At 40.4% G+C, this 18,761-nt stretch overlaps 2 protein-coding genes across 14 annotated transcripts in view; both read right to left on the reverse strand.

Moving 5' to 3' along the window:
- Positions 1-8,296: 8,296 nt before the first annotated feature.
- ly6pge (lymphocyte antigen 6 family member pge) lies at positions 8,297-15,125 on the reverse strand. Of its 3 annotated transcripts, none has more exons than XM_079559810.1 (3): positions 14,850-15,125; positions 10,078-10,194; positions 8,297-8,643 (listed from the first exon to the last, which is right to left on the reverse strand). In XM_079559810.1, exons 1-3 carry the CDS (start codon positions 14,908-14,910, stop codon positions 8,447-8,449), a joined length of 375 nt encoding a protein of 124 aa, XP_079415936.1. In that variant the 5' UTR covers positions 14,911-15,125; the 3' UTR covers positions 8,297-8,446. The 3 variants fall into 3 exon arrangements, with proteins under 3 accessions (XP_079415936.1, XP_079415937.1, XP_079415938.1); XM_079559811.1 differs by lacking the exon at positions 14,850-15,125 and adding an exon at positions 11,659-11,756; XM_079559812.1 differs by lacking the exon at positions 14,850-15,125 and adding an exon at positions 11,455-11,489.
- Positions 15,126-16,281: 1,156 nt separating this feature from the next.
- tacc2 (transforming, acidic coiled-coil containing protein 2) overlaps positions 16,282-18,761 on the reverse strand; it is a 53,707-nt gene continuing 51,227 nt past the window's right edge. For all 11 annotated transcript variants that reach the window (XM_079559697.1, XM_079559706.1, XM_079559699.1 and 8 more), the window contains one exon: positions 16,282-17,106. In XM_079559697.1, the coding sequence (XP_079415823.1) occupies positions 17,041-17,106 (66 nt within the window). In that variant the 3' untranslated portion in view covers positions 16,282-17,040. The remainder of the gene's footprint in view (positions 17,107-18,761) is intronic.

Here is an 18,761-nt window from a genome sequence, read left to right on the forward strand (position 1 = left end):
GTTTGTTTTTTTATCCTCTGCATTTAACCCATCCTTCGATGCCACTGAGGCAACCCGTAAGGAGCAGTGGTCGACGGCAGTGCCGGGCCCGGGGACCAATCTACATGATGTGGAGCCAGGCTGGTGGTCAGAATCACCTGGATGGAGGATTCACCTATTGCACATGTTTTTTGTGGTAGGGGAAACCGGAGTACCTGGAGGAAACCTACGCAGACACGGGGAAAACATGCAAACTCCACACAGAAAGGCCCCGTCCTATTGGGCATCAAATCCAGGGCCTTCTAGCTGCGAAGCGGAGGCGCTAACCGCTGCGCTACCGTGCCCATGAACATCCGTTTTTTGTACAAGGGATTGTTTATGCTCAGTCCTAGCTCTTGTTTTTTTCCTGGTTTAGGCCATAAACCTTGTTAAGGTCCAGAAAGGACAAAAAACACGGTCAATAAAATTATCAGTCAGGACATCATCTGAAAATCATAAAGCTGGGCCAAGGCAAAGTTTACTGTGAAATATGCCAGAAATGTTCGAGATGCAAAGGCAATCTTTTCTTTATAGAGCCATGTAAGGCAAACAGCAGCCAGAGAATATCTATGCGCTGAGCTGGACAGAGACAGTTTGTTATCAGTTTCAGCAGCTTAGCAAGGTCAACTGTATTCAGAGAGTCACCACATAATATATGAGAGTCACCATAAATTGTAGGGATTAAATAGTTTATTTTACCAGTCTTGTTTATGTCTTAAATCTTATAGTCTTGATTATTTCTGTCTAGACTAAGTCATGGCTTTGTTTTCTGTTTCAGTCTGTGGAAGATGGAATGAGAGTGAAATAGTTTTCCGAGTTATTGTAGAAACTTTGAGGCGGAAACTTTGATTTGCTCTGTGGCATTCAACGTATTACAAACTGAACACATTGGTCATTTTTCTTCCTTGGATACCACATATTTTCTGGGCCTGTTACTTTGGCGCGGCGCACTTTAAAGGGCAGCCGGATCGCACCTCCGATGACTGACTGGGATTTGTGGTGATAATGTCTTCAGGTGCCCCAGGATTGGGATTAAGCATACTCCAATTTAAACCCCGAAGTTTCCATGGCGATGACCTTCAGCTTTAAGTTCTTCCTCGCGAGGGCCAAACAAAGACCTGGCATTATTGTCCAGAGATGCTTTGAGTCACCGGAGGCTTTAGTCTTGATTGTGTGATCAAATCCTTCATCAAATTATCAACTCTTGTCCTACAACATGTCGGCTCTGAAATGTCACCAGCAAGTCTAAAGATTGGGATTGTGATGTCATAACTGCACTGGATGCTCATAAGTATGGGCACACTTTCTGACCCAGGCTTTGTCCAACATGTCCGTGTGATTATTGCAGTTGGTCGGGTTTTTTAGCCAGTACGTTTAAGTTAGGTGTCCATTTAGGTGGTTTTCTTTAGAACTGATCTAAAGTCAGGTTTGATTGCGTTGAAATGCAAAACGAGCCCCACGTGGTTCAGGAGCCTTAGTTTGCCCATTTCTGCATTAAAATACAAATGATAGAATCCACCTTTAAGTGCCGTATTCTGATGCTAGAGTGTTGCAAATGTAGTTTTTTTACTCTTCTGTTCCGTCATCCATCCATCCATTTTCTTCCACTTTTCCGTTGCCGGGTCGTGGGGGCAGCCATTGGAGCTGCCCAAATCACATGGCACCAGCCCTTTATGGCTCCTCCTGCAGGTGGCGTCACCTAGGACCTGTTTGCCATGGGAGACCCTACCAGGGGCACAAAACCCCCAACAACATAGCACCCAGGATCATTCGGGCGCTCAAACCCCTCCACCACGTTAAGGTGGTGGTTTCAGGAGGGGCTTCTGTTACCTTCTGTTAACAAAATGGATTTTTTAGCCATAACATTCAATTTACAACATTCAATCTAAATCTTTTCTAACATGGAATTTCAGTGACTGATTTCTTAATGTTGTGTTGTTGTTTCCTTATAGGAAAAACATATTTATTGTACCATACAAATGTTTGGTGTTAGTATGATCAGGTCATCAGTATAATAAAGTTTCATAATTGATTGAAATAGTTGCGTCGTTCAGTGCCAGACAAATCCCATATGCTTTCCTTTGACATTATTTTTGTATTTTCATTTATTTCCGAAGGATTACATTGATGAAAAGAGTTTGCCGTGGTTAAGTGGGTCTAGTTGTTTGTGTTGGAGGAACAAGTACAGTAGAGAGAGGAGAAAAAAGGCGGAAGTCTGTCTAAAGTCGTTTATTTCCAATCAGTGCGAGATCCGGAGACATGAACTCAAGATATTGTGCTATTATTCTGACCATTTAAGTCTGGCCATGACTCTATAAGAAGAGGGTGAAGTACCCTCTGTCAACAATGAGCCAGTCAAAGCATGAGGCGCCTAAGACCCGGCGGGGTCTGGAATTGATGTGGTTTCATTTTATCCTTATAATGCTGATTTGTTCCTATTGTAAATCAAGCTGCAGAGGTGAAAAACTGTCTCAGCCTCAGGTGGCTTAGTTTATCACTGTCCTATATTTGTTGTGTGGCAAAATGTTTCATACTTTTTCCCTTTATTATTTGTATTTATTGTGTGGCTTTTGACAGTTCAAAAGATAGAACATGTCTTGATTTTATTTGGTTAACCGCTTTTCCACTCATGTTATTACTACTTTTTTTTTTCCTTTTTGCTTCATTTCACTTCACTCTTGACCATAACAATGTTGAACGTTTTGAATTGAACCAAAAGACAAACTTTGGACACCCCACCTTACACCTCCTCTCCACCACGACCCGCGCACCCTCACTCAGCAGACCGGGCTTACGCTTACGCACTGAGTACAGAGGGAAAATCTCAGCTCTAATAAAGCTTATGGGTGCTGACATGGGGGCCAGTCTTTTAGCTGTTTGTGTACGGATGAACAGGTCCCGCCTTGTGATGGAGACTCTCGGTTAGGGGTCAGTGTCTATCCCCCGGCGGGGCAGTCCGTTCACAGTCCCACACCTGCCTGTCAAAGGAGCGCGCGGCACAGGAAGAGAGAAACACAGTCAAATCACAGCCCACTACATCATTCTTTTTTTTTTCTTCCGTTTTTAATGAAGTACAAACCCCGGCAGTCTGCTGTAAAATGTTACAATTATTATCCCGATTGACTCCAGCTAATCTCCGCAGCACCCGAGAGGCACAGGTCGATTCCGCTGCAAGCGGCATTGTTTTTAGGATGATTGGTTCAAATGGGTGCGTTTCAGATGTGGTTTGACTGCCTCACAGTGGCCACAATTGTAAATGCAGTCTAACACTTTTAGGTAATTCATTCTCTATCTTTAACGTCTTAACCCCCACCTGAACCGAGCACATTTTCTCCAGTTTGGCTTTACCCAAATCTAAAAGCTTCTTGGAAAAAAAGTGGCGATATAGCAAAAAAAAAGCGACCAACAAAGCGTCACAGCAATAAAGGAGCGAAAATAAGACAAAGAAGTTACTTAATGAACATACATGGGTCTCATGCACGTAAACACACCCCGCCAGATTGGACCCTTGGGCTAATTTCCATCCATCGTCCCCCATGCGCACTCTTAAACATCCTGGCCTATTGTACATGTTTTTAGTGGTAGGGGAATCCGGAGTTCCCGGAGGAAATCTACGCAGACACGGGGAGAACACACAAACTCCACACAGAAAGGCCTGTCCAGGTGGGAATCGAACCCTGGACCATCGAGCTGTGACGCATGAGCACTAACCACTGTGCTGCCGTGCCTGCTGCTGTAGGGGTTAACTTAGCTCAGCAAGAAACTAGAAACAAAAAAAGCTGAACTGGAGAAAAGGCACTCGGTTAAGGTGGGATAAGAGGCTTGTGTGTTTATTGGAATTTCATGGGTAGGCTACATGTTACACGTTTCTTACCATCCAGGACAATTTTCTAAACATTAGTCTCAAAGTGTCCCTGAGTGAATGCAACGGAAGGCCTAATATGTCTTAAAAAAAAAAAAGCCAGAATTTACACCAGGGTTTCCGAGTGAGACCAATTCGAATGCAGTACGGAGGCAAAAGGGAGACAATAAAAAGAGTTCAAAAGTGATGCGTATGCAAAAGTCACACGTAAACCGCTCTCTGAATCCTCTGGACATACACCGTAGATAAGCTGCTGCTATATTTTCCAGAGACATGGGGAATTTTATTGGATGGTGCTGTAGGTAAGTGGGACAGTTGATAGGGACATGTTTTAAAAGGAGCAGGTCCCAGCGCCACTTGCCTTCTGGCTCCGAGCTGCAGCCACTGGACTGAATTATACATGTGCCTGTCGTGTGTTGAGCATAAACTGCAAACTCATTTACATCATCATCATGGCTTATAAGTGGAGAAAAACTTTTTGACTTGGCGACCTATAAAAAGTTGGCGTTAGGAAGTAAACAGTAAAAAAATACATTCAGTCTCATTGCATAAAGAATGTATTATGCATATTTCTATATTGTTAATGTATGTTTTTAGCAGTGATTTTCAAGGGTTAAGGCAGTGCACCTTTTTTATTCAAAATAAAACTACACCAATACTTCAGATAGAATTGTGAGCTATAGATTTCGATACAATGGGGCTATCATTTTTGGAGAATAACTTTGGAGGATGTTAAAATTGACTGGGAAGCCTCCAGAGAGGACCACCAATCTCCACAGTAATATTAGTGCACAGCTGTAAATATATGCTGTGTTCTCAATCGGTTCATGCGCCGCTAATTATCCGGCCCCACTCCAGCTTATTGACTAAATCGCAAGATACTAAAGTAATTTTAATCAATGTGTTTCTGTAGACTTGTTACAGTAATTGTCTGGGCTCAAGTTTCCTCATTATAAACTATTGATTATAATAGAGCAAGATAAAGGCAGGCGATACTAGATGCAAAACGTTACAAAAGGCTTTTATTTCTGGTTTCATTTTCTCTCCCTTTACTGTCACATTTCACAGTGAATAAAAATATTACCCTATCTTCTTACAACAGAACCCATATGCTCAGAAGATTTACCATTCAGCTTTATATAGGCCTACACTGAACAGCAAAAGTCACACTCACATCAAACGGTCTTTGTATTGTAATAGCATGCATGTAGTGAAGAGAATGCAGACCTCTGTTAAGGCACTATACAGTCTGAAAATCGCAATATTCCAGGATATGGATATAGGACTAGTTACTGTATGGTGAACTATAGTGCAAGAGGTGTCTCCAGTGTGCAGTAGTCAGTGTCTAAAACAAGGTACAGAGAAGAGAACATGGTACACTGAAGAAAAGTGACACTACTGAGTTCTAATGGTTAAGGACATACATACTTTTTAAAGAATATGACCCACAAAAGGTTATCTAAGTTCCATATTTCCACAGTAGGTATGATGCACTTTTTTGTTGTCAACAAGGCCTATAACGAAAAGTGCACCACACCTACTGTGAAATATGGAGGTGGTTCGCTGATGCCACCGGCTCCATCATAGTACAGTGAAGTTCCAGTAAGTGACCATCTCAGTCTCCTGAGCTGGGAGAGCTCAAGTGTAAGACAGCCCTGGAATTGACAGGAACTGGAGGCTTTTTGCCAAGAAAAATGGTCCGCTTGACTATGAGAAAAAATAAAGAACCTTATCCACAACTGCCAGAAAAGACTCCAAGCTGTCATTGATGTTAAAGGGGGCAATACTGTACACAGTACTAAAAACTGGGGTATGTAAACTTTTGGTCATTTTGGTACTTTCTTTTTTCATTACGATTTAAAAATAGCAAACTCAATTGTTTCACCCTAAATGGCTTCACATAGCCACTGAATATGAGTGAAAAATATTATTTGAAAAATAGTCAAAAAATCGAAAATTTTGCAAGGATAGCTAAACTTTTGACCACAACTGTAGAAAAAAAAAAAAAAGGAGAAGCGTGTTCGATTCTAACTCATGGGGATAATAGCAAGTAGCAGGCTCGTCCAGGAGACTTTTCAGAGTCCGTTAGCATTAGCCACCAAACATTGCAAATTAAGAACGATCCAGAGGTTTTCAGCTGTTGCCAGCCCATTCACCACATGTAGGTGAGGTCAAAGACTATAGAAATCATTAATGCATGCACATAAAAGACCTTTTGAGATTTTACTTTAGGTACAAATTAGCGTCTAATAGTGTCCTCTGAGCTAAATACTAAACCAAATTCAGTTAAGTTTTTGTGTGTTGGAGACACATCCACTAAACTTAGTTTTATGAGATACACAGATGTTGAATCAATTCAACAGCATAGGCATTTTCATACAAAGTTGCCCGATGTTCCGAGAATCATCCAGTTCTCTTGTAATGTCCCATCAGATGGTAGATTGGGTGGTGACATACTCCAAGAGCACAGGTGTTGTAGATTGCTGAGAGAATTGGATGATTCTCAAAACGTTGGGCAACTATGTATGAAAATGTCCAGTTGAATTGATTTAACCTTTGTGTATTTACCACCCTGGATGATATCAATCTTTTTTAGAACATTTTATTATATGTTAATGATAAAGAATCCACAGATAAATTATATAAATGTAATGAAAAGGACAAAACATACAGTACCTCCCCGTACGTTAGTATTGTGCCTGTCATCCCTTTTCATTTGTATGGGGATGGAACAATTTAAATCAGATTCAACGGTTTTAAATTGGATTTGAAAGCTAACAAAATGTGGGAGGTAGGAACAGGCTCAGATAGATAAATGCATTTCTGTGATTTTTTTTGATTGGGGTTTTGTTTAATTTTGTTTTGTGTTAGGTCCATATTGGTGAAAACGATAAATCATGAAAATAAATCATATACTAATGACACATCTGTGACACCAGTGTGACATATAATAAATGGTATTAGACCCGCCTGCACTTGTACCAGAAGCAATTTGCACATTTCACATACCACAGAAGGCTTTCCTATGGATGGCACAGGCAGAGACCAGTTCCTCTCTCTCTCTCTCTCTCTCTCACTGCATGGAGATTTGTGACAGACACGACCCGAGCTAATGATACAACAACACCCCAGCTGCGTCTGAGCCCGATTTAGCCCCGGTTACATCTGCTGCCACGCTACACAGGCGCGCACCTACAGGCAGGAAGTCAGCCGCTAAAGGAGGCTGCCAAAAACTAACTTGAACGTCAGCAGAGATGGAGGTGGGCTTTTATCATAGAAGCTGTTTGTTCACCGGGGCGAGACAGGTGTGTTTTTAAGGCTTCGGTTGCTGCACCAAAACATGTCGGTGGCTCCTGAAAATCTGGGTGTTTTAAGTTCACGTTACGGCAAGCACATCCATCAAGTTTTAGTTTGTAATATTTACGAAATGGAGAATTTTCAGTACGATCTCTGTGAAAAAGCACTCTCTTCCATGGACTAAAATGTCAGGGTATAGGGAGGCCATGGAAACAAAGACTTAAATAACAATCCTGACCAGTCCATCTCATCAACATAAACATTATCAAAACATTATTTGTATTTCTATAATGGCCTGTTGGCACTTCAAGGGAAAAATATTTTATGAGGTGGTAGCTTGTGTGAAATGTGAAAAACTACTGATCTATACGTGCCTTTCAGTCATGTGACTTTTGTTGTTATGGCCATTTTGAATACCGAAGTAGAATTATGCAGTACTACAACATGTAACAATATCTCTACTCAGTGTTTAAGACGTTAGCATGCTACCGGTTAGCATGCTACCGGTTAGCATGCTACCGGTTAGCATTTAGCTTAAACATATTGTCAACCATTGACAGTTGCTATCCAGTAGCATGCTAACACTTAAACACTGACTCCGACTGAGACTCTGTTGACATGACAAACTAAAAATCACAGAGAAAGGTTTTCTGTTTCCTCTTTGAAGTGTTTAGTCTGAGGAGTGAAGCAGATCTTTAGTAAATCCAGCTGTAGCTCGTCAGACAGAGCTGCTACATCTGCCACATTTGCGAGTTTTCTTCACATAAATGTGCGTCTCTGAGGCCGTGTTTTAACTGTTTTCTTCTTGAGCAATGATTACGAGTATATAAAAATGCCACTGTCAATCAGTTGTCTTTCATTTTCATCCTGAGTAGAGATATTGTTACATGTTGTAGTACTGCATAATGCCATTTCGGTATTCAAAATGAATTCTGCGTGATATCATTGGAAACGCATGTATATAATGATGAATGTGGAAAAATTTGTGACAAACTGTTGGTGTGATGTTTAATGAGGCAACTGCAAAGCACATTGATAAATTATATTGATATTTTGAAATGGGAATACGATCCGGTTATGCTTAAATAACCAAAACAAAAACAGAGAAGGTAGCAGCTCCGATGGGCACAGATGAATTTGAGAAAGGAACAGGCAAGAACAAAGTTAACTCATGTAAGACAGGCTTTGAAACATTATTAGGCAAGTCTTTTGGCATTGTGAGGATGGACGATACAGGTGTAATTGGCAGTTCTGTTTGAGTTCATTGGTCTACTTGAGGAGACACAGCAGAGGTAGTAGCATCAGCAGCAGCACGAGGCGGTGGAGCCGCGGAGGTCCTGGGGAGAGGTTGGTCAGGTTGCAGTCGTTGCTATAGCAGCAGTGCACTTTGACTCCAGGCGCCCGGTAGCCCTGACTGTTGGCCTGACTGCAGAAGGACTTGTATGAGCAGGACTTCATCACCCCACCTGCAGATAAATAAAAGAAAAGAACGTCAGAAAACAGGGGCTCGGGTCACTTCAAGGTCCATGATAACAACAATATTAAAGTTTCATATGAGACTTCCTTTGTGGATAGTGGTATTTTTTACTTTCATGAGGTGCAGGAACAACTTCTTTGCTCTAAATGCATCTATTTATTTGCCCTTCCAGATTGATATTGATTTGTGTATTTGACAGGGACATTGCATATCAACAACATAATAGAAAACGAGTTTGTCGCTGATGCTGTGCAAAAAAAAGTGTACAGTATAGAGCTAATTTTCAACTCCAGTCCCTCGTTCGACCTTTCTACACTAAAATTACATTTGTAGTATATTTTCAGTTTCATTCTAGAAGCCTATATATACAGTACAAATAATTCATTCACACAAACAAAGTAAGTGCTTTTAACAAAAGTCTGGTTCCTTTTCAGCCAAAACTTAACCCAAGGGGTGAGCATTTCAAATTCAGAAATGGCTTGGGGTTCAGTGGGTAATGAGTGCGTAACCGCTCAATTTATCTGGGTTTGTGAATGGCACAAAAGGTTGAATTGTGTCTTCCCATTGAATAGAGATTTTATAGATCTGACAAAAGCGTAAAAAACATCTACGCTTTACTTGCTAGGAATGAATGGCCAATGTCAAGATTCAGTACAATTATTTAACTGGGAAAGTTAAATAACAATACAATAGGTACAATAGGGTCCCCTCCAGTCACTGCCCTGGAGGGGACCCTATTGTACATCTTTTTAGTGGTAGGGAAAAGCATCCGAAGAGGCATGGATACCATGAAAACTCCACATGGAACTTCACCACCTGGTCTGGAAATCACTTTGCAATTGTGCCGCTCAAACAATTTCTACCCCTAAGATAGTAGAACAATAATCACTGAAAAAGCTTCCACATCAAAAATGAAAAGCATCATGGACCAAATTCTTTTCTTTTTTGCCAATTCAATTACCTTTTTATTTGTTATTTAGTCATTTCCTTCATGACACAAGGGATTACGATCTTAAAATAACCGTTTCTGACAAACTTTTTATTGGTGCCGGTTTTTAAGGGGTGTTATCAGGTGTGCAGTTGCCAAAATGATAAATTCCACTTGTGGTGCTGTTTTTAAAGTGGTACGTTGGCGACATTTTGTCGTAATCTGGAGCAGGCGAGCTGTCTGGTTGCTGTGGACACATGGTGGCCTAATTATAGGATATTGACTGAGTAGGAGTTAACAAAGCTCTCCGTTCTCTTAAAAGCACAGCGCGGCCCCCTGTTGGCTGGAAAGTGTCCCCAGACATCAGCCAGGCACTCATTGTGCAGCACAATCATAACATATATTTACAGCTCACGGAGGGCCTGAAATGAACTATGGCGTGGGCAGTGGGAAGAATAAAGAAGTAAGAGCTACTACTGTGGAGGTTGCACTTACTGTCATGGCCCAGCACCACGGCACAGGCGTCGGAGAAACTAGGACACGCTTTGGAGCCTTGCCGGTTACAGTCCTCATTATTGGAGCCCATGCAGGTATAGCACTGGAGAGCCGCACCTGAAAGAGAGGCAAGAAAGTTTGACTTTGGTACAACATAAAAGACAAGCAACATAAAGCCTACCGCAGTTTGGTAGTCTGTTGACTTTCTGAAACTTATTTGAGGGACCAATTAGGAGCACTTAGAGGAGTGTTTCCCAAACTGTGGTAAAGGTGCAGCCCCCTTAGTTCTTGTCTTTGTTTAATGTAGAGACCGTTCTGGAGTTTCCCTTGTTTAGAACTACTACTACTACTACTGCTACTTACAACTTACTACTACTACTTAGAGAGCCAATTGTTTCCTAAGCTTGGTGGGAAAAATTTGCTAATCACTGCTCAAGTGTAATTGGAAGTGGTGTATGGTTATAGTGCCACATCAGTGCTCTTGTTAAAGCCACAGGCAGCTGTGGGACGTTGACGCCACTCAAACCATTGGACAATAAACGGATTTGATAACGGGCAAAGTGCTTTCACACAGAACACTGCTGATCTTCTATATTTTGTACAGTAGACCTGCACCTGACTGACTTTGGCCTTTTGCAGGGCAGATGTGAATAATGGACTACTGGTGAGACATTTAAGGCTCTCTATCTATTTGATAGATAGGGTCAAGGCTTACATTGAAGCCTATGTTCTTGAAGTCACTGTTTAGCAAAGTTTCACACCAAGTAACACCTAAAAGATGGCTGAATATGGCAGGATTAGTGACAAATACACAAGTGAAGTGACTATTCGATTAATTGACAACTAATCGAGTATTGAAAGTAAAGACACTCAAATAGAGCAGATGACATGAACATTTTGGATTTTTGATGAAAACCTACTTTGCTTTTAAAGTTAGGGTATGTACATGTAATGTACCTTGTAAATTTCATAAATATCTGTCTGTGTCTCATCCAGTGTCTCATCATTTGCACTAAGAGCCTCCAACAAACATTCACTTTAAGGTTACTCCATCAACGTGTCCTTTAGCTTTATGTGAGGGAAAGAAAGAAATACTAAAATTTTCATACATCATTCATAGCCAAGCAATTATTCGTAAAACATATTAGATAAATTAATCGATTACCAAAATAATCGTTAGTTGCAGCCCTAAAGTGAAGTCTACAATGTTCTAACCTTAGAGTCAGTGTGAGGCCATACTGAACCTCTTGACTAGTTCAGGGTCAAATGTTCTAAGAGCCGCTACAGCCTTATACGTGTCCACATTGCCCCCTTGTGTTGGAGACAGTAGCTTCTTGTTTCTAAACATTAACAATTACTTCCCTGCCCACCACTGACCTGTTTGAAAGATCCGTCACATCCAACCATCATTTAAACAGACAAACGGAAACATGACCTCTTTACTCTGCCGGACACAATGCAAAGTAAACCAGGCCAAGCTTTCTCTATCTTTTATCTTACTTAATGACTCTGTCTGCACAAGCCTTCAATTTGCTTTCTGTCTGCCTTGTGATAATGGCTCAAAAATGGAGAATGACTCACACACTTCAAACAAAGCCGAAAACTAGAAAAACATTGGTATAACTTTCCGCCCAGCGCTTCGGCATGTCTCCCTTAAATGTCTCGCTCAAGCTCTCCGGAGGGAACGAGAGCAGGTTTTTTGGAGAAGTTGCTGACCTTTGAAATACCACTTCCTTTTGAAAACGCTCATCCGTCTCCTAAAATCTAAAGAGGCTCCTCGGAAACATCCTTTAATGCTGTTCCCTAAGAGGATCAAACCGAGCCAGACTTATAGCAATCACTAAAAGCCTTCAAAGCCCGCAGCACACTACAGTATCTCTTGTCTTCAAAATGCCATTTCGGAAATGTTTTGTCAGGTTTCTCTCTCGCCTTCTCTCTCTCTCTCTGGTCTGGTTATGAAAGGAGAGGAAATGGCAGACTTGAATGCATGTTGAAATGAAAACATTTTAGTGGTGAAAATTCGTGTTACAAAACTCCAAATGGATGCTTGTGGAAAAATGTTTGGGTATGCTCTTATTCAAAGGCTGAATCGACGGAGTAATGGAAGGGTGACCGCTGAGTCGTTGAGGTCATCGAGGTGCAGAAAGGTAAACAAGGACCATGAACCGGGGAGAGGGGGCATGCACCTTATCCCACACTTGAGGATATCATCAGACAATACGGGGTGATATGTCAATGGCAAGATAGATTAACATTCTCAAAGCAATTACAAAAGGTCACATCTGTATAGTTGTATTGTTTTGTTGTATTCACTGCTTTTCTCATCATTCAAGCAGTACAGAGCAGTAGTAGCTTGTTGCGTTTTTTAACTTGTTTATTGTTCGTGAGAGTAAATACTACGCTGACAGAAAAGACAAAGAGAGAGAGGGATATTGTACATCCAATTACACAATGGAGATACATTTTTTTGACTCAAACTTGGCTGTAAATACTGTTTAAGTGGCGCTAGCCCACAGTTAGCTTTGACTGTTAGCATGTTAGCCTCTTCTTCGTGATTCCATTAGTGTGTATTGGTGACTCTGACCCAGTGGCAGCGAAGTTGCAAGTGTGGTTTTCTGGCCAGAGACACCAGGGGGAGGTGAAAGACCCCCCCAATCATCCCATCAACACTTGTGTTACCCCGAGAGGGACTACGGAAAGGATTTATTAAAGGAAAAGTTCACAATTTTTCCATATATGTTTTTACCTAAGCTTAGACGAGTTGACACGTACCTGTCTGGTCTGTGTGTGTGCCCGTGGAAGAACGTGGTCGCTTCCAACTTCACCCCCGTTTGGAGCTATAGTAATACATTGGGAGAGGCCAAATGCTAACAACATCTTTGGTCGCTTTGTGTGACTGAGCGGACGCACAAAGACCAGACAGGTACGCATCAACTCGTCTAAGCTCAGGTAAGAACATATCTCAGTATGTAAAAACGGTGGCCTGTTCCTTTAAGGTTAACAAGATATTTAGTACAGCTTTAATTAAAGCCAACACATTTCAATCAATAAATATGATCAAATTTAAGCATTCATTTCTTCTTTGGTGTTTGTAGGTGAACTTTACCTCAAAATCATCTTTTTAGACCTGACTCATAACTTTGATGAAAGCCAGACATCACAAGACCGTCGTCATGGAGATGTTGCTGCTTTGCTTTAATCACTAGCATCTTCTTATCTATCTTTCCCAAACTATTTTTGAGTATACTGTTAAAAAAGCAATGTTTGTGACTGTAAGATATAATAAGAGGAGTTTTTTGACATTCAGTTGATATTGTGAAACAGTGTGATTAATTAGTGTTTGATTAATTAGCCCTGTTGCTCAGTACGTATTGAACAGTGGCCAGTTAGCAGCAGAGTCAACAGAGAGGTACAATAGACCAGGTGTTTCTCTTGTTGGTGGCTTGATTTGTCTCACCGTAAAATGAAGCTAGATTTGAATCAGAATTGGTTTTATTGCCATTGTTTGGAAACAGGTTCACAAACTAGGATTTTTTCTCGGTGAAGATGTGCAACATTAAACATAAAACCATATAACACAGAGTTTAGATTAAAAAAAAAAAAGCTATAACACTTTAAATGGAATGTCTATGCGGGCATACATAAAGAATATATTAAAAAAAAAAAGGTACAAAAATAAGAATTAAAATATGGCAAGATTGGATTTACATATTGTGTGCTGTGTGGTCAATCATGCAGAAAGTAGTAGTCTCACAGTAATGTTACTGGGCCAATGATGGAATATACGGATATATATTTAAAAAAATATGTTATAACAAACGCAAAACCATCCACTCTGCTATTAGTCCGACCATTTCACCGAACTCATTGATATTCGAGGACAGAGATTCATAAACTATTGAAACAAGTGTTATAAACCAGATTTATTACCTGCAGTGACACAATTTTACAGCGAGGGTTTGCTATTTGTGAGGTCGCCGCCTTTAAAAGTTGTGAAGTCGTGTCTTTGGATGAAATGCAACTTCTTTATTTTGTATTTCAAAGCCTCTATGGTTCAAAAGGAGTCATCTTTTAATAACAAAAGTTTAAGTACAACCAGAGTTTCTTTACATTTTCCTGTGATTTTGCAGTAGTCGGCTTCCCTGTAGCGCCGTGCACACTATACGCCCGCTGTGTTGACATGGCAAAATAAATGCCCCCTCTGGTGCCGCCTGACCCCATTCTATCCCCACAGCAGCAGCCGCTCCACACACGCTTCAGGTATTAGCACTCAGCCCTATTAAAAGATTAGCCGCTGCTGGGCTGGCATACTAACAGTGGAAGATAAAAGACAGCAAAAAGAAACTCAAAACAAATAGGAATGCACCGTTATAAGGCAAAAATATAGATCTGAAATCCACTGGACTGATTATAAGGGGATAGAAGTAGCCTATAATAATTAGATATTTGTGTTTTAATTAGTACCTTATGTTTACAATGCATTTTTAAACAATAGGAATGAGCTGTGTGCCAAAATCAGTCATTTTAACACTTGAATGTTCCCCTGCCAAGGCACTGGTTCCTATCTCGCAATGGTAGCAGCCAGACCTTGGCTCATACTCAAGTTCTGGGGTAAATGCTGTTGCAATATAAACCTTTTTTATTACTATCACGCTCAAAATGTAGATATAAAAGAAGTCTATGTGAGCAGGATTGGGACAGACACAGCCTAGTGCTACAACAAAGCGTTACAAAGGAAACCACCTTAAATAAAACACTATAATGGTCCTTACTGTGTGTTGCCAGCAGTACAGTAGACAGCAGTAGCAGCGGACAGCACAGGGCTCCTCTCATATCGCTGACGGTTATCTGCCTGTAGCCCCTTGCACACAATGAGCGCAGGTTGTTTGCTCCTAAAGCCTCAGGGACATAATCTTGGAGCGATCAGATGAGCTAATATCCTTCTGAGGATTGGCACTTCCTCCAGACGGCTCCGATGAGCTCAACACACAGACTAGGAGGGATGCTCGTGAACTTGCATCTTGAGTCAATGGTCAGCGACAGGTCAGGTGCGGTGTGGCGATACCTGCTGTGTCATGTGGACAGGGCACGGTGTAATATACAAGTGACATGGGAAATATCATGCTAGAGATTAAAACGCTGGATGCAATTATTATTGCACTATCAGGAAAGCACTTTATAGGCTACTAATATGTGCACTTCTGACAATACAATAATTATAATATCAGATAATTAACATCTGCTAAAAGTACACTAGAAAAACCTGCGTCACTGCAGCGGCCCGGAGAGGCACCGGAGCCGACCCATATATGGGCTATATGTTTCAAATTGAGAACTTCACACCAACTTTTTTTTTTTCATTTATTTGGTTGGGACACTCTCTCATTCATCCTGGTCTATTGTACATGTTTTTAGTGGTAGGGGAGACCAGGGTACCCAGAGGAAACCTTCGCAGACACGGGGACAACATGCAAACTCCACACAGAAAGCCCGTCCAGGTGGGAATCGAACCCGTGACCTTCTAGCTGTGAAGCACAAGCACAAACCTCTGCGCCACCAAATTTTGTTAATTTTCACTTTTTTAATGTTTCTTTTTTTTTCCCACCACCCTGCCCAGTGGTCTGGATAGTAAGAGAAAGAGGAGAGAAGAGATAGAGACAAAGAAAAAAAAAAGAAAAGAGACAGACTATGGATCCATAGTCTTCAGGTAAAGTTAAATTCCACTAATAGTTGTTTACAGCCAATTCTATGTGTTGGTTATAGTTTTTTTTAGACATTATAAGTAAAGCTAGTCTTAATTTGTAATTCTCAATATGCTTCATCTGTCCTTCAGAGTGGGACGGCAAGTGCATAGAGCTACAGTTTACTTCAAAGCTTATTTTTGAAACTGCCAGGTAATTTTTATATTGCTTCCCTGACTTTAAAAAACAGTCCGGACAGCACGTGAAATGTAAATGTTTCAATTAACTTTTTAAAAAATGAGCGTAATGATCTGAAGACCATAAAAAGCCCAAACAACAATGACCCACCCACTATAAAAGGATAATTGTAAAACACAAGCACGATTTAAGTGTTGGGCATTATAAACGTTCTGTTGTTTTTCTTGTGAAGTGAAAAATCATTACCTTGAAATGCTTTACCTCCGAAATCATTAAACAAACATAAGGTATTTGTGCAATAAAAGCAAAAGGTCAACCCACGGTGTTGTATTGCCATCTTTTATTGCACATTTGAAGCCGATGCTGTACAGTAGCTGTGCAGAGAGTCAGTGTGACACAACGACCAATGCAGTACGTGGACATCCAAATTAAATTACTCCTGGTCACAACTCAATACACTCACGAGTTTTATACTGTATATATCGTCATATCAAAATAAAGTCCCCAAAAAATAAAGTTAACACATTATCAGAGTATATAGGCTATGACAAATATCTACAAGGTTACATGGAGGAAGCAATTTAACTATCAAAATGCATCTTTTTATACTTTCCTGCAGTATATACAAACACACTTTTCTTACCACATGCAAGAAGTTACAGATATATATATTTCATCGTGGTGTATTAACAAGGTGGGACTCGGTAACTCTCCGATTTGTGTGTCGTATTAAAAGGAGGCAACGACAAGAGCGGGTAAACAGTCTTCTCCCTCAGTGGCCGTCATGGCGTCATCATTATATATAATTTAATCCAGTCAGTCGCAGCAAACACACAGTCTCAACAACATTCGCTCAAAATGAGATATGGTACATTTCTAAAACGTTAAAACAGACCCCAATACAGTACAATATACTTCACTGACACATCAAAATGTACAGATACAGGAAGCCAGTCCGGTGAGTTTCTGTACATATATAAACATACACCCCAGAGAAGCCTTAGTCCATCTGTTTATTATTATTATGGGGATTTCTGATCCAGTTCATTTCCAGGATTCTTCTTTACTGGACGATATGAAGCAGCTAACTCTTCCCCATTTTGGCAATCAGCTCATCGCAGATCTTTGTCAACTCTTCGATCTCCTTGTTCTGTAACACAGAGGTAGATTTTTGTCAATACATTTTGTTTTGGTGAGAGTGGGTACCGAGATATTCAATTTGAAACCAACTGTATTGCTATTGGACTTTCTTTAAAAGGGCTAGATGCACGTTGGCCATTTTATACTACTGCCACCTCAGGTCATACGTGTAACTGAAGCTTCTATATTAAGCTCGTGCATGACGGCAATTCGGACCCGAAGTAACAACTTTTTGAGTGACAGTGCAGGATTTTAGAGGCAGTTGTGGTGAACAGGTCTTAGCTCATTCTACACATTGCTGGAACATGTAGGGGGAGGAAAATACATAATTTTAACTATTTTAAACTTTGTATAGTCCCTTTAACCCTTTAATAGTTTGCTCCACCGTTTGGTAGAACACACTTTATTGAATCATGTGTTGTTTCTAATTCTGCCTCTCTCTACCATTCTCTACCAATTATGTAATACTCAAAACATCCCATGTAGATAAGGGTTAGACTAGTTTGGACTGGTTTATGCTGGCTTGGATTGGTTTGGGTTGGTTAATGCTGGTTTAGCCTGGTTTATATCAAGTTTGACTGGTTTATGCTTCTTTTGACAACTTTCAGACTGGTTTAGACCAGGTACAGACTGGTTTATACTGGTTTAGACCAGTTTTAGATTGATTTAGATCAGGTTTGGACCGGTTTAAAAAAAAAAATTAAAAAAAATGTGTTTGTCTCCCAAATGGTTAGAATTATTATTATTTTTCAATGGCTGTGAAGGTAACATTAAGGGATTAAAGTAATTCAGACAATACATTTCAATCACTTATTTCATTACGCATGTTTTGATTGGTGAAAAGTGTGTCAAAACATGCAAGTTGCTTTGACTACAGGTAGTTGAACTTTAGCTTTGAATAATGATAAGTAGTCCATCCTCTCAAAAGTTGTTCTTGCAAAATATAACCTGGAATATTCCACAGTGCGGCGTTTAACCCAGCGAAACAAATGCGTGGGTATTTTCATTCAGGTCACTAAACAAAAAATGACAGACATAAGAACTTTGTTATTTTTACAAAGAAACTTAGCCATGAACAGCAGACATTGCTCGGAGATGACAGTATTTGACAGTATTTGACAGTATTTGATGCACCAATCTGCAGTGACAGGTGTAGAGCTAATTCCGTGCCATTTTTATTCTTATTCATGAAGCACTGACTGACATCTTGCCTGCTTGATAGGAGTTTACACGGTCTAAAGAACCTAAACATACCGAAATTAGATCCCAGCCTGAGTCCTAGCCTTAAGGAAAAGATAACTGACAGGAAAAAGGGCAGAATATAAAATACGCACTACCATAGCTGACAGGATGAGCTTCAAATCACCATAACGGTTTTACCAACGTAAAATGACACATGATAATTAATTCCCAGTCTTCCCTTGAATAGTTTATTCTGTCTATGAATGACATAGTGTGTGATAATATAAAAAAAGATTTGATTCAAGACCACACTGGGAACATTCCAGGTCATATGCTGCAAGTCACAGGAGCAACTAAACTCAAATCATAAATAAACATGCCAGCGATACCAAACATGCTCCTAATGATCAGCTCAACACCAAATATACAGCTTTTGCAGTGAGTTGTCAAAAAAAAAACTTTGGGGAGAATGTAATGTATTTG

This window comes from Gobius niger (genome assembly GCF_951799975.1).
Source record: "Gobius niger genome assembly, chromosome: 7".
In the NCBI taxonomy this organism is placed as follows: Eukaryota; Metazoa; Chordata; class Actinopteri; order Gobiiformes; family Gobiidae; genus Gobius; species Gobius niger.

What these genes read in the sequence shown, in the direction of transcription:
- ly6pge (XM_079559810.1), bottom strand. Translation starts at nt 14,910, where the DNA reads ATGAGAGGAGCCCTGTGCTGTCCGCTGCTACTGCTGTCTACTGTACTG. An exon ending in TGTACTGCTGGCAACACACA is followed by an intron (nt 10,195 to 14,849) that starts GTAAGGACCATT and finishes CCTCTCTTTCAG; the next exon opens with GTGCGGCTCTCCAGTGCTAT. An exon ending in CGTGGTGCTGGGCCATGACA is followed by an intron (nt 8,644 to 10,077) that starts GTAAGTGCAACC and finishes ATTTATCTGCAG; the next exon opens with GTGGGGTGATGAAGTCCTGC.